This window comes from Ochotona princeps, chromosome 6 (assembly GCF_030435755.1).
Source record: "Ochotona princeps isolate mOchPri1 chromosome 6, mOchPri1.hap1, whole genome shotgun sequence".
NCBI lineage: Eukaryota > Metazoa > Chordata > Mammalia > Lagomorpha > Ochotonidae > Ochotona > Ochotona princeps.
This window is the reverse complement of record NC_080837.1, coordinates 34,250,408-34,264,403: the sequence shown is the minus strand read 5'-3', so window position 1 is coordinate 34,264,403 and position 13,996 is coordinate 34,250,408. Positions and strand designations below refer to the sequence as shown.

Genomic DNA, 13,996 nt, shown 5'->3' with positions numbered 1-13,996 from the left:
TATGAAAATGTAACTGGAAAAAATGTTTTAACCAGAATTTTGGATAGAAAATTGAATATATTTCTACATAATAATGTCATGTTGTAAAAATTTCCTAAGATCTAATCACAGCAGCAACTTACTTTATTGGGGGAGGGGGCCAGACAGAACACATGAGTTCAAAGTGCCAGGCCCTCACCACCGCAGGCATTGCCAAGGGACTGCCAGCCTCATCACATGGGCTTGGGGTTGTTTCTGATGTCAGTGGTCAGATCTGGCACAAAGAGGGAGCCTAGGAAAGTTCTGAATTAAAACAAGAAGAGCTTATAGACACAAAGTCGAAGCCATCCTGAGGGATTCCAAAACCTATATATAGTACCCAAACTCCTGTGAAAGAGCGAGTCACAAGTGAACAGACTACGCTGTTTCTACTGTTTTCTGATGTTCTCCTAATCTTGCTAATAAAATACGTGATAATCACTCATTTACCTCGAAGCTGAACTTCTCCCACATATCACTTTCCTTTACTTTGGGGACATCTTCAGTTACGTCATATTCATCCATAGCTTCAGTTAACTTCCAGGGAAACTTCATCATGAAGGTTCGAAGTTCATTAATGTAGCTGGTCAAAATGTTCACTCCTTTTTGTGAATGTTCATCTAGTTCTGTGGAAGACACCCATGTGCAATTCATACATGTGAATGTGTATACAGAGGCAGAAAGATTAATGAACATATCACAGTAGTTACAATTACAAATAATTCTAGAGATCACCAAATTCATTCACAATTTTCAAACTTCTAACAATATGTTTAAGATGTTTCTCACCAGTAACTGTATTTTTTTTTTTTTGAAGATTCATTTTTATTGGAAAGTCAGATATACAGAGAGGAGGAAAAACAGAGAGGAAGATCTTCCGTCCGTTAATTTATGCCCTACATGGACGCAATGGTTGGAGCTGCACCAATCTGAAGCCAGGAGCCCAGAACTTTCCTGGGTCTCCCACGTGGGTGCAGGGCCCCAAGTGTCTGGACTGTCCTCGACTGCTCTCCCAGGGTACAAGCAGGGAGCTGGATGGGAAGCGGGCTGCTGGGATTAGAACCAGCGTCCATTTGGGATCCCATTGAGTGCAAGGCAAGGACTTTAGTCGCTAGGCTACTGCACCGGGCCCTAATTCTGTATTTTAATATAATCCTTTCCACACTATCCACAATGAGCAGCCCTTGTCCTTATAGTAACTTTCCTATTATTAAAACTCATGTCACTCAATTACGCACCAAATCTACCCAGTTTCAGCAAATGACACTCTGCTGGCTTCTGTTCTATTCTGCAATAGTGAATCTGCACTCTGAAATAGGAATAATATAAATACACTCTTGATTATTGATATTCTTACCTTCAATGTGAACAAAAAGCTCCCTTATTTGTTTGTTAAGGAAAGACAGGGTAAGATTAAGCAACTGTTCTGAAAAATGTTTGCTTTGGGCTTCAGAGTCACTTTCTCTAATTGCTGAGCAAAGTAAATTCAATGCTGGTGTCAGCTCTTCCACATCTGACAAAGAAACAAAGAAAATTACATTAAAAACTTCAATACACTCCCAATACAATTAACATATTCAAAAGTATGTCATGGTGCTTTAAGAAATTATTTTCAATTTCTCTCTCTCACACACACACACATGCACGCTCTTCCATCTGCTGGTTTGGTCCCCCAAACGCTCACACAGTGGGGTGTGGACAGATCAAAGCCAGGAACCTAGATTCAATCTAGCTCGATCACGTGATGGCAGGCATGAAAGCCCTGGAGGGGGTCACTGGCAGGGTGTGTGGTAGCAAGAAGATAGGTTGCTAGATAAACAGTTAAGAGCAAACCAGGCACTTGGCTGTGGGATGCAGATATCCCAACTGCTGCTCAACCACTGCACCAAACACCCACCTCCAGTGTTTTTAAACATGAAACGACTATTGTTTTATTTTCAACTGTCTTATAAAACTTTCACGAAGTTAACACTTTAATAATTCTAATTAGTAACCATTACTATTTCCTGTTACTAATTACCATTTTGCTGACATAGCTACACCTTAAGTCTTACAGTTGGAATAGATCATCTCATTTTTCCCTTTAACAATCTGAGAATGAAGGTGCTATTTTCCCTTTCCATAGATTTGAAAACTGAGGTCCACCCACAGCTAAGAAATCTGCCCAGGCTAATTTGGAAAGTCAGTTGCAAACCCAAACACTGAGTCTGCAGAATTCCAAAGCCATTCTCCTAAATGTGCAAGTCAAAGTAAGGAGCAGGGACTTGTGGATCCCGTGGGTTACCGAAACACCCAATGAAATGATTCCTGTTTATCCCAGCATAGGCTCCACCTTCTTCACCTGATCTTAGCCAAAACGCCGAGAAGCGATGGGCTCCACCTTCTTAACAGCTCTTGTGTGAAAACTGCTGGAAATGTGAACTTCCTGTGCAGTGGCTCAACAGACTTATCTTCTACCTGAACTGCTGGCATCTCATATGGGCATCAGTTCTAGTCCTGGTGGCTCCACTTCTGATCTAGCTGCCTGTCTATGGTCTGGGAAGGCAGCAGAGGATGGCTCAAGTCCTTGGATTCCTGCACCGATGTGGGAGACCTGAAAGAAACCTCTGGCTCCTGGCTTTAGACTGCCTCAGCCCTGGCCATTGTGGCCATTTGGGTAGGGAACAAGCAGATGGAAGACCTTTCTCTATCCCTCCTCTCTGTAAATCTGCCTTTCCAAAAATAACAACAACAGGGCCGAGCAGCGTGGCCTGACAGCTGAAGTCCTTGCCTTGAATGCCCCGGGATCCCATATGGGTGCTGGTTCTAATCCCATCCAGCTCCCTGCTTGTGGCCTAGGAAAGCAGTTGAGGATGACCCAATGCCTTGGGACCCTGCACCCATGTGGGAGACCCGGAAGAGATTCCATGTTCCCAGCTTCGGATTGGCGCAGCACCGGCCATTGCGCTCATTTGGAGAGTGAAACATCGGAGGGAAGATCTTCCTCTCCGTCTCTCCTCCTCTCTGTATATCTGACTTTGTAATAAAATAAATAAATCTTAAAAAAAAAACCTAACAACAACAATAATAAAAGAAATGTGGGTTTTCCTCAAGGATAGAGGCCAAAACTACTCTTGGGATTCTTATTCCAGATCCATCTCTATCTTTGAGAGGAAAGCAGCATACTTAGAATGGCGGGAAGAGGAATCACTGATCACAAACAGAAGTAATGACCATGTAACTGCCCTTCAGTGTTTGCTTTCTGGGAAAGCAAAGGGTGGCCTGGGTGCTTGGGCCCCTGCAGCCATGTGCGAGACCTGGATGAAGCTCTTGGCTGGCGGAGTCCCAGCCTCTACAACCATTTGGGGAGTGAGTCAACGGATGGAAGAGGTCTCTCTCTGCCACTCTGCCTTTCAAATAAAATATTTGAGAAAAAGCAAGAAGGGGAGATGGAATCCAAACTCTGCAATCAAGAAAAAGTATTTAAGATTTATTTATTTGGAAGGAAAAGTAACATAGAAAGAGACAAAAATACAAACACAATCACAGAGATTTTTTCAACCACTAGTTAACTGTGGACAAAGTTAGCAAACTGGGTCTCGCATGTGGATGGTTGGGGCCCAAGTACTTGAACCATCTTCTGCTGCAGGGAGTGTACTGAAAGCGGAGTAGCTGGGACTTGAACAGGCACCCATTTGGGATGCTGGTATTGCAGACAGAGTCTTAATCCTCTGTGCCATTATTCAGGCCCCAAGAAACTTTTCTAAAAAAAAACTTCTAATTGATATTCTCACAGTGAGAAAACCATCATCTATGGAGAAAGATAAAGCTGTCATTTTCTCCATCTAACCAGAGTACAAATGAACAAAACATTGTTGGAGGACATACTATCAATGGGTTTAAGAATGTAAATCGTAGGGACAAGGTACTGTGGTACAGTGGGTTTAGCTGCTGCTTGGCGTGCCCACATTTCATCTGAATGCCTGGGATTGAGTCCAGCTTCCACTTTCAATCCAGCTTCCTGCTAATGTGTACGGGACCAGCAAATGGTAGCCCAAGTCCTGGAGTCTCTGCCATCCATATGGAAGTCCCACATGCAGTTCCTGGCTTTGGCCAGGCCCAGCCTCACTACTGAAGGCATTTGGAGAGTGAACCAATGAATGAAAGATCTCTTTCCTGGTCAATCTGCCTTCAAATATATAAAAATTAAAAAAAAATAACTTTACATAATTTAAGACCTGGAAATTCCATCTCTAGAATTTATCTCAAGTATATAATTATACATTTGTAATTTTTTTTTAAAGATTTATTTATTTTTATTGGAAAGTCAGATATACAGAGAGGAGAGACAAAGAAGAAGATCTTCCGTCCATTGATTCACTCCAGTAGTGGCTGCAACGGCCAGAGTTGAGCTGATCCGAAGCCAGGAGTCTGGAGCTTCCTCCGGGTCTCCCACATGAGTGCAGGGTCCCAAGACTTTGGGCCATCCTTGACTGCTTTCCCAGACCATAAGCAGGGAGTTAGATGGGAAGCAGGGCCACTAGGATTAGAACCAGTGCCTATATGGGATCCTGGCACATGCAAGGCAAGGGTTTTAGCCACTAGGCTACTGCACCAGGCCCAAATTATACATTTGTAATATTATGCACACAGAGAAAACATAAAGCACTCTGCTAATAGTTAAAAAGTACATCAACTTAAATATCTTACTGGAGTTCTGAATGGGCAAATTGTAGTATAACCCGTACAATGAAATTCTATGCCACCAAAATAAAGAAAAAATATTTACAAGAAAGAAGCCCATAATATATTTTCATGTTAAAAAAAATCTTTGGTCAGAGAATTGAGATGGCAGAATAGGGTAAGGACACGTTTAAACAGACGGAGAAATACTAGCCAGTATGAATCAGAGAGGGCACATTCCAGGAAATAGGAGAGGACAGAACAACAGCAGAGGGGTACCTGGAGACTGACAGACATAGGAAGGCAGCGGACACAATGGTGTGGTGTTGCAGTGACTGATACCACAGCAGCATTCAGCAAACAGTGATCTGAATTGCACCATCAGCTAGAACTCCACCAGCAACAAGGTGGGAAGGGACGTTCACCAGGAGCTCAGGAGGTGAACCCAGACAAAGAACTGTCCATCCTGCTGGTTTGTTTGATTTGACCAGGAGCAGAGACAGAACAGCTGTGGGCAGTGCGAGAACAGGGTGAATTTCATAGCCCTTAAGGAGGCAAGGACTATGGGGCAGGACTACGCATGCACAGAGTTGGGAATGAACTCCTTTCTGATTCAATGAATTGCAACAACGTGGCATCCTACAGGTTCCACCCAAGACAGGTCCAGGCAGCCCTCAGATCTGACGGTCAGGAGATCAAGAACTCTAGTAGTGGCACATCAGGTGCCATTTCTTACAGTGCGGCAAAGAATTTAAGACTGCAGGGACAATAGTTAGCTACATAAGCACTGAGCCTGGCAAGAATTCACTGAGCTTAGTGGATTGTACTGGTCCCACAGGAAAATAATACCAACAAATATGGGTCAAAATAGGTCCGTGTAGCCCTCAGACCTAACAGACAGGTTCTGGCACGATCAGCACCACCAACAACCTAGCTATACAGGACACGTGGTGTCTCCCTGATCCTAGGACCTACTCCAACCGTGAGAGAAAGTTTGTACAGACAACGGTGCAATCTCAGCCTGGGAACACAGGAGGTACAGACTGGTGAGCCAGGAACTGGGACCACAGAGACCACTGTGGAAATCTAACATAAGAACCAAGATCTGGAACTCGCTGGAGGGAGTGGCACAAGTGACTGCAAACAAAGAGCCATATGCCAACTGCAAGTGAAATCAAACTGTAGACCTGTGGGTGACACAGCTTAGAAACCTGACCCAAGGAGAAGAATCTGATAACCAGAAGTACAATGACCAAGAACAAAAGAGACAAAGGCACAATGAATATTGTTGAAGACTCCCTTGTAAAGGAGCAAAACTGTTTGCCAACCTCAGAGTTCACTGAAGAAGACATCAAGAAAATGAGGGATACAGAACTCAAAACATTTGTTACAAAACTTCTTATCAACAATGACAAGCATGTAAAGCAGGCATTCAAGGAATTCAAGAAATATGTCACACTGGAAACGAAAGCTGATATCAGAAATTAAGAATATAGTGGAGTAAATTAAAAGTACAGTGGAGAGTCTCCGAAATAGAATGAAGGAGGCAGAAGAAAGATTCTCAAAATTGGAAGATATTTCCTGTCATCAGGAGGAAACAAAAATCTAGAAGCAGAGCTAAATCAGGCTAAAAAAAGTATCCAAGAATTGAAAGACACTATTAAAAGGCCAAACATAAGAGTTATGGGAGCCCCAGAAGATGCAGAAAGAGACTAGGCTTAAAAATGTATTTAATGGGGCCCCACGCTGTGGCCTAAACGCGAAAGTCCTCGCCTTCAGCGTGCCGGGATCCCTTCTAATCCCCGCTGCTCTACTTCCCATCTAGCTCCCTGCTTGTGGCCTGGGAAAGCAGTCGAGGACAGCCCAAAGCTTTGGGACCCTGCACCCCTGTGAGAGACCTGGAGGAAGTTCCTGGCTCCTGGCTTCAGAGTGGCTCAGCACCAGCCTTTGCGTCCACTTGGGGAGTGAATCATCGGATGGAAGATCTTTCTGTCTCTCCTCCTCGCTATATATCTGACTTTACAATAAAAATAAATAAATCGGGCCCGGCGGCGTGGCCTAGCGGCTAAAGTCCTCGCCTTGAACGCCCCGGGATCCCATATGGGTGCCGGTTCTAATCCCAGCAGCTCCACTTCCCATTCAGCTCCCTGCTTGTGGCCTGGGAAAGCAGTCGAGGACGGCCCAGTGCATTGGGACACTGCACCCGCGTGGGAGACCCGGAAGGGGTTCCTGGTTCCCGGCTTCGGATCGGCGCGTACTGGCCCGTTGCGGCTCACTTGGGGAGTGAAACATCGGATGGAAGATCTTCCTCTCTGTCTCTCCTCCTCTCTGTATATCCGGCTTTCCAATAATAATAAAATCTTTAAAAAAAAAATAAATAAATAAATAAAAATAAATAAATCCTTTAAAAATGTAATTAATGATATAATAAGGGGAAAATTTCCCTAAGCTAGAGAAAGATCTAGGAAACAACATCCAGGAAGGGCACAGAACTCCCAGCAGGGTTGACCAAAAGCGTTCTTCACCAAGACGCATGATTATCAAGACACTCTTCAATCAAAGATAAGGAAAATATCCTTAAGTGTGCACATGAAAAAAATCAACTGACATAAAAAGAATGCCAATTAAACTACAGGAGACCAATAGGCCAGAAGCAAATGGAGCTACATAATCCAGGTTCTAAAAGAAAAAAATTGTCAGCCCAGGATAATGTACCCAGCAAAATTTTCCTTTGTTTTGGAAAATGAATAAAATTCTTCCACAGTAAAGAAAAGTTAAAAGAATATGCCTCTTCCAAACCTGCCCTAAAAAGGATACTTAAAGATGTTTTCTTGACAGAGAAAAGTAATAGTGTCCACCAAAACCAAAGGTAAATGTGAAGAACATCCCAGTAAAGTAACAGAAGACTAAATCAATTAGCAACTCATTGCTAAAATGACAGGACCAAATTACCACTTATTTGTATTAATCTTTAATGTAAAAGGCTAAAACTCAATCAAATGTCCTAGATTACTAAATTCTTCAATGACTCATACATCATATAGTAACATTTTCTTCAAGAAGGTTCTTGATTTTCTTCATTTGTTCAATGACACTTTAGTCATTCAGTAGCATGTTATTTAACTTCATGGTATTGTTAATTTTTATTCTCTTCCTGTTGCTGATTTTGTTTTGTGGCTTTTTAGTTAAGGGAATGGGTAGTAACTGTGTAATAGAGACTATCATAACCAAATGTGAGGGTACAATGCAGTATGCATCCTTACTTTCAAAGATGGCCTCCCAATGAAACTGTTTACTATGTCTTGACAATATGGTGCTAGACTGTGTCACTGTCCATGCCCACAATGATGGACATACGATTGTGTATGAAGAACTATACTATAGTAATGAGATCATTGCACAGTGGATGGGATTGGGGACGGGGCGACCTTTGGGTCTGGGTGTTTAAAAATCCAGCAGCTGGATTTAAAAATCTGCTAGCTCCTGGAGGGTGCCAGGCCGGGGGCGTCTCCATGCTTGGAGTCCTGATTCCAGCCACCATGTACACGTGGTGAACTGTCCCAGGGGAAGCGCTTGGTGCCAGGCTCTGCCTGCTAGACACCCGGAGGTAAGCTCTGGGGTTTTGGGTTTTGAATTGCTGCTTAGGTAGCTCCATGTTGAGCCCACTGTGTTGCTGCTGGGATGTGAATCAATCCTAAAGATTCCCAATGAAAGAGTAACTTTTCCTTTGAAGGCAAGTGAGGGTAATGAGACCTGGTAGGCTGGAGGAGAGGGACCAGATGAACTTTATGGATAAGACTGACATGCCAAACTCCTTTAAATCCTGAGTAGAACTTGTAATCACTGAACAATGTTGACCACCGGACACCAGTCCATGCAAAAGCTAAGGCTCAGGGCTTGTCTAGCACGATCTTATCCTATTACCTGACATGATAATGGATTAGGAGACGGGTCACATTAGGCAGGACATGACATCAACTAGTACACGAGAGAATCATATCCGGGGGTAGATTCTGTGGGGGACGTGTGGGCCAAACCCTGTGGAAATACTAGCCCCACTGGTTAGCTCAAGAGTTGGGGTGGTGGTGGACTAAACTAGGTGTGACCAAGGAGCCTGCCATCACTCACAGGTAAAGGAACTGACACCAACCTGGACTGGTCAAGGCAGCAGCACCCAAGTGTGCATCCTAAGTGGGGTGTGGAGTGGGCCAGGCTGCAACGTTAACCAGCTCATACAAGGCCAAATGCAAGGTCAGACTATGCCAGACACAGGCCTAACATCCACGGGCACGTATGAGAACTGGGTCTGGGAGTGGGTCAAGTGGAGGAACTTGGGAAACTCCCCTGGTGGGTCATAGCTCCCACTAGTGAACACATGAACCAGACCGGGGGGTTGGACAAGCTGGGCAAAGTAGCTTCAATGGCTGGCAAATGTGTGGGTTGGTAATCGAACAGGGTGGACTGGGCAGGACTGAGCAACCTTAGCTCACAAGCAAAATTAGAAATCAGGATGGAGCGCAGATCATGCCAAGTCAGGCTCTTGCACCTGCTGGTTTGTGTGAGCCAGGGATGCTAGGCCACAGTGTCTAAGGCAAGGGCTGGGATAAGGAGGAGCTGTGCCAAGCTGAGTCAGAGCAACCACTGGCATGCGCACAACCTATGGCTGGGAACAGGCCCAGTTGGGGAGCTAAGGAGACACCCTAGCTGGGTTGAGGTTCCCATCAAGGAGCACGTGGGTTGGAATAGGGGCTGCATTCTGATCAGGATACAGTTGTAGTCTCCCTTGGCACAAGTGTGGACTGGGACTGGATGCGCCAAGCTGGGCTAGACTCCAACACCATCTTGTGCTCTGGAGGACCAGACCAGAGTAGATGTAGGATGGACTAGGCTAGGTCTCAGTCCCTACTGAACCATGTGTGAGCTGTATGTGGGTATGGATGAGCCATGGCTGGGCTGAAACACCCAACAGTAAGAACCAGAATGGATTGAAGGCCAGTCAGGAAAGGCCACTGTTCCTACTAGGACAGGAGGAGAACTGAGTAGGGCTGACTCATGGACCCCCTGGTATGCTCAAAATCTGATATTGGGGAGAGGTTCTGATGGAGGAGCCTGGGCAACTCCTCTGGCAGGACACAGTCCCTGCAGGTAAGCGCAAGAAGCATGATAGGAAACAGCCCAGAACAGGCCATGGAAAGTTTCCCACTGCCATACATTTGGCATGGGTCAGGAGCAGACCAGGCTGAACCAGTTCACATCAACCACTGGTGAACCTGAGCACCAGAACAGAGTGTGGGTCGAGTCAGGTTTGGTCGCAAGAAAAACCAGTGTACATTACAGAATGCCAAGTTGAGGTGACCTGTACCAGATGTGACCGCAGCACCCAACAGCATACATGAAAACAAGGAAGGGAGGGGGCAAAGCCGGTAGGAGGAATATGTGGGTGCTCCCCTGCTGGACAGCTACGCCTACTGGAGAGTGTGAGCTGTGATGGGGGCAGACCAGACCAAGCAGGGCTACAACACCTATGAGCCTCATGTGGACTAGATCAGGGAAAAGCCAGGCTGGGCTGATTGTTCCTATTGGTGCAAATAAACATTAGGGTGGGTGAGGGTTGGTTGGGCTTAGCTGCAGCATCAGCTGGCAGAAGCTGGCACTGGGGCCTAATTCTGTCAAGTTAAACTGCAGAACCCCCTGGAGTGTGCATAATTCGGGAGTGGAGTGGCCTAGGAGGGAAATAGTGGGCTCCTCCCTCTTGGGTTACCACTCCCACTGAAGGGCATAAAAACCAGGACAAGGGCTAAGGTGGTTAGGCAGAAGGGCACCCAACAGCAAGTGTGGGGGCTGGATAGTGGAGCTGATTGGGTTGAACTAGGTTTCAATGCCCATTGACATGCAGGAGAGCTGAATGGGATGTGGGACAGACTGGACTAGTCTGCTGTACATAATGGCAAGCACAGGAACCTGGATGGGGGTTATTGTGGTGGAGGGCATTGTGGGTTGCTCCAACTAGGCTGCAGCTCCCACTGGTTTATGTGAAGGCTGAGTGTGTGCTGGACAGAATCAGACTGGACTGCAACACCCATTGGTTCCAGTGGAAGACAGTGCTGGAAACAGAACCGACTCAGCAACTGCAACCACCAGCTGATTGGGGCGATGGACTGTACTGGTCCCTGTACTTGCTAGTACACACAAGAACCTGGTCTGGATTCACCTCAGACAAAGTTTCTTTAGGGATCCCCCCAATTGAACTGCCGTACTGAGATCCCTAACCATGAAAAGACAGAGGACAGGACAAACCAATCAACCACCTCGGCCATATATTGGCAGTGAAAAACAGCGCAAATGGAGACTCAGACTACGTCAATCAGTGGATTCTTCAACAACCTCATCGTGCTTGGAGTGGTGAATTGGCAGCAATTCATAACTGTTGAACTATCAAAACCACTTGAGCAAGACCCTCAGAGCATGCCTCACATTGGGGACCTGGGATGGGTGGGAGACTGGGTGGGGCTTCTCCCTTTACCTCCCTCTTTACCCCAGATATAGAAAAAAACATGTGGAAATGATAGTCTTACCCACTTTCCTTAGCCCTTGAACCTTTGTGCCTTAATTAACTACATAAATATTGTTAAAAAAAAAAGAAAGAACTATATACTATAGTAATGATATAACTGGAGGGAGGGAATTGGGGAGGGGATAAGGGAAATCCCACGATCTATGGAATTGTATCATAAAATAACAAAAATCAGTAAGCTTAAAAAAATCTTTATGGCGGGAAACACTTTATTATTATGCTATTATTCTAAGTAGAGGAAAATCAAGGTACCTAGTTGGAATATAAAAACAAAAAGCCAAAGCACTGGCATTGTGGTGTAGCAGGTAAAGCTACTGCCAGCAATGCCAATATCCCACTTGGATGCTGGTTCATGTACCAGCTGCTCTGTTTCCAATCCAGCTCCTTGCTAAAGTGGAAAAAAGCAGTGAAAGATGGCCCAAGTGTGTGGGTTCCTGACATCCATGTGTGAGATCTGGATGAAGCTCCAGGATTCAGACCGACCCAGCCCTGGCCACTGCAGCCATGCGGGGAAGAAAGCAGGAGATGGAAAACATCTCTGACTCTCCTTTCCCAATTCTGACTTTTTCAAATAAATACTTCTAAAAAGGAAAGTTGGAATTTTGAAGTGCTGGTAATATAATATGCCCCCCCACCACAAAAAAAGGAGAAAAGTCAAGGTGAAAATTTTTAGAGCAAATCCGTAACCACAGCTCAGAAAATCATAGTTGTCAATACACACATAAGACAGTTAAGGACAGGTGATAGTCCCAGATTTTATTCTCTTATCTAAAACTCTTTAATCTCAACGATCATTTCTTCCTTGCACACCAAAAACACACAGCACAGTAAAGGGTATGAACAAAAGACAACCTACTTAGGAGGAGAGCATTGCAGATTCTGACAGGTCTCTCAAATTTCCAAATACATGAAATTGCAGAATTGATATTTGATAAGTCATTAAAATGCCAATGATTTGAAGGTGATTACTTATTAAATACTTACTTTTTAAAAATAAGTGGGATGAAAAGTGATCAAATTCACCAGGCACAGAGGATTCTGAGGATGGGTTAAAAAGATTTTCCTTGCTCTTCAAAAAGAAATCCACTGTATCCAGCTGACGATTTGCTATCCCAGCCTGTGTAGGAGGCAAATTTTAGATTTTTTAATTGGAAAAAAAAAATGGGATTCAGATTTGTATTTTTAAAATCTTAAGTCCTGGTCCCCAAGTTCTACTGGAGGATGCACAAAGCTATCTGTTCTGCGTGAGGCTCTTGGTGACATGCTGACAGTGACTGTGCGATCTGAGCCATGTCTCTAACATCTTTGACACCTGCCTCAGCTTCAGCACAAGCATGTGCCTAGACTTGGAAAAATCCCCCCACAGCTCTGACTGTAATTCTAAAACCATTCTTGGGTCACCCTTACAGTTAAGTTAGAGCCTACCTGAGGACGCTACAGCAGTATGATATAAAGTTAACTGGAAAAATGGGCTAGAAGCAGATTCCTAAGAAGCTATCTTGAAGAACTTTCCTGTTCAGAGTACCTAAAGTATTATAGACTAAACACATATCTAAATGGGACATCAGGAAAATCCAAGGTATAAAAAAATGAGACAGACAATCTCAGAGAAGTGATGCAGCTCTAAAACCAACAGGTCCTGAAGCTATCTGCAGATCTCTGATGGCCCAAAAGCAGGGTTTGGAAATAACAGGCAATATCCACCTAACACATCCAACTCCTGCCTTTCCTTAGGCTAAATAAGGTGCTTGGAGAACATCCACATGTTTTTTTATTTATATACCATCCAAGACGGCATCAGCACAGCTACATAGATGCAATGGAAACCACATAGCCTGCAAAACCTAAAATATTTATTATCATCCCTTACAGAAACAACTTACCACTTTTAGCCTAAGTCACTGAGTATAAGAATCACTTGGAAAGCTTCTCAAATTATGGATGGCTGAGCCTGGCCCCCAATTTAGTGGGATTCAATAGCTCAGTGGTAGGCCCCATGAGCCTGTATTTCTATGTATGTATACATGCATTCATGCATGTATGTATCTGAAACGCAGAGTCACATGCAGAAGGAGTAAGAGAGCTCTTCAATTCACTGATTTCACTTCTCAAATGTCCTCAGACACTGTGGATGAACATATCCAAACCAGAAGCCTAGACTCCAGCTGAGTCTCCCACGTAGGTGGCAGGGCTCCAAGTACTTGGGCCATCAACGGCTATCTCCTTGGTGAATCAACAGAACGTTGAATCAGAGGCTGAGGGTGGGGCTCAATCTCAGGGAACTCTGCTATGGGATGTGAGTGTTCTGTGCCACTAGCTGTGCCACACACTCACCTCAGAACCTGCGTTTCTAACACATTCTCACGTGATGATGCTGCTGCTGGCCGAAGACCAGATTGAGAAACAATCATCCAAAGTTCTAGGTATTGACTTACTAGGGAGGCTGAGCCAAGATATCAGTGAAAGCAATGTATGGAAGAAGAAGAAAAAGAAAAAAAAACTGCATAAAACTAGGGTTCATCAAAGTTGACACCTCCAAAACAAGAATAAGCTAGAAAAATTACTGGTCCCAGAGGGAGACCATACACAATGTAAAATAACTTTGTTTTATTTCATGGGAGGAAAAACTGAATTTGATATAATTAAGTAAGAAAAGATTCTTGTTACAAAGGTATATATGCTAAGGTACTTAGAGTGGAGGATTAAGAAGTTTGCAGCTTTCAAACAGTTCAAAGAATACAC

At 44.4% G+C, this 13,996-nt stretch overlaps 1 protein-coding gene across 1 annotated transcript in view; it reads right to left on the bottom strand.

Moving 5' to 3' along the window:
• Nucleotides 1–13,996, bottom strand: part of SPG11 (SPG11 vesicle trafficking associated, spatacsin) — an 85,943-nt gene that overhangs the window by 58,017 nt on the left and 13,930 nt on the right. The window contains exons 8-10 of the mRNA XM_058665915.1: nt 12,239–12,371; nt 1,376–1,531; nt 469–644 (exon numbers count right to left, since the gene is read on the bottom strand). Of these exons, the coding sequence (XP_058521898.1) occupies nt 469–644; nt 1,376–1,531; nt 12,239–12,371 (465 nt within the window). The remainder of the gene's footprint in view (nt 1–468; nt 645–1,375; nt 1,532–12,238; nt 12,372–13,996) is intronic.